Raw genomic sequence first — 1,172 nt, 5'->3', positions numbered from 1 at the left:
ATTGTTAAAAAATCATCATATGTAATTCATTTCACAACTGCTATATTGTGAAAATAATAAACAAAGAGCAAACAGAATAAAATAATGAAAGCGGAGCATATAATTATAGTATTTTAATTAAAATATATGCGATAGCAAAAATAAATAACTATTATTTTAAGTAATTAGAAGATATTTGTTAATTTAAGAAATTCGTTTGACTTTGTAACTCCTGCCTGACCCGATTTCGGTGCTCTTTCTCTCACCCACTCACTCACCCACTCTCTCTTTCTGTTTGTCTTTCATTCTGTTTGTTTCATGTAGGCTGTGATAGCACAATTTAAATTAACAGAAATCACAGACCTGCTTGATCATCAGGTTCCAGGGTATTTGAATGACAAAAACCATTATCAGCCTATAAAGTATAAAAGGCAACGGTCAGACAGACAGCAACTGGACAGAATCCCACGAGGACTAGCAAACATGGGCAAGGTATGTATTGAGTGTATTCACAAATAAGTTTTAGATTATGTTCAATATTAAGCTCTAATTACACAAATAATGCAAGCAAAAAATAATAAAAATCTTTTCTTGGTAGATTATCTTCTACGAGGACAGGAACTTCCAGGGTCGCTCCTATGAGTGCAGCACTGACTGTGCTGACATGTCTACCTACCTCAGCCGCTGCAACTCCTGCAGAGTGGAGAGTGGCTGCTTTGTGGTCTATGATCGTCCTAACTTCATGGGAAACCAGTTCTTTATGAGGAGGGGCGAGTATGCTGATTACATGCGCATGGGAATGAGTGATGGCATCAGGTCCTGTCGTGTTGTACCTCAGGTAACAAGAAAAAATCCAACTTGTAATAGTGTTTGATTGAGTGCATTGTGAATCAATATACTTTTTTTCCACCTTACAGTACAGGGGACCCTACAGAATGAGGATCTATGAGAGGGAGAACTTTGGAGGACAGATGTACGAGCTGACAGATGACTGCGATTCCTTCATGGACCGTTATCGCATCTCTGACTGTCAGTCCTGTCATGTGATGGACGGCCACTGGCTCATGTATGAGCAGCCCCACTACAGAGGCAGGATGATTTACTTCAGGCCCGGAGAGTACAGGAGCTTCAGGGATATGGGACACAGCAATGTCAGATTCAGCTCAGTTAGAAGAATCGTGGACTTGTGTTAA

The 1,172-nt window shown here is 39.8% G+C and overlaps 1 protein-coding gene across 1 annotated transcript; it reads left to right on the top strand.

Annotated features, from left to right (window-relative positions):
* Nucleotides 1-462: 462 nt before the first annotated feature.
* On the top strand, nt 463-1,172 carry crygm3 (crystallin, gamma M3). The gene is made up of 3 exons (XM_056465234.1): nt 463-471; nt 578-817; nt 897-1,172. Exons 1-3 carry the CDS (start codon nt 463-465, stop codon nt 1,170-1,172), a joined length of 525 nt encoding a protein of 174 aa, XP_056321209.1.

The sequence above is a fragment of the Danio aesculapii genome, chromosome 9, assembly GCF_903798145.1.
Source record: "Danio aesculapii chromosome 9, fDanAes4.1, whole genome shotgun sequence".
NCBI lineage: Eukaryota > Metazoa > Chordata > Actinopteri > Cypriniformes > Danionidae > Danio > Danio aesculapii.
Note: the sequence above shows the minus strand (reverse complement) of the source record. Positions and strands in the feature narration are given on the sequence as shown.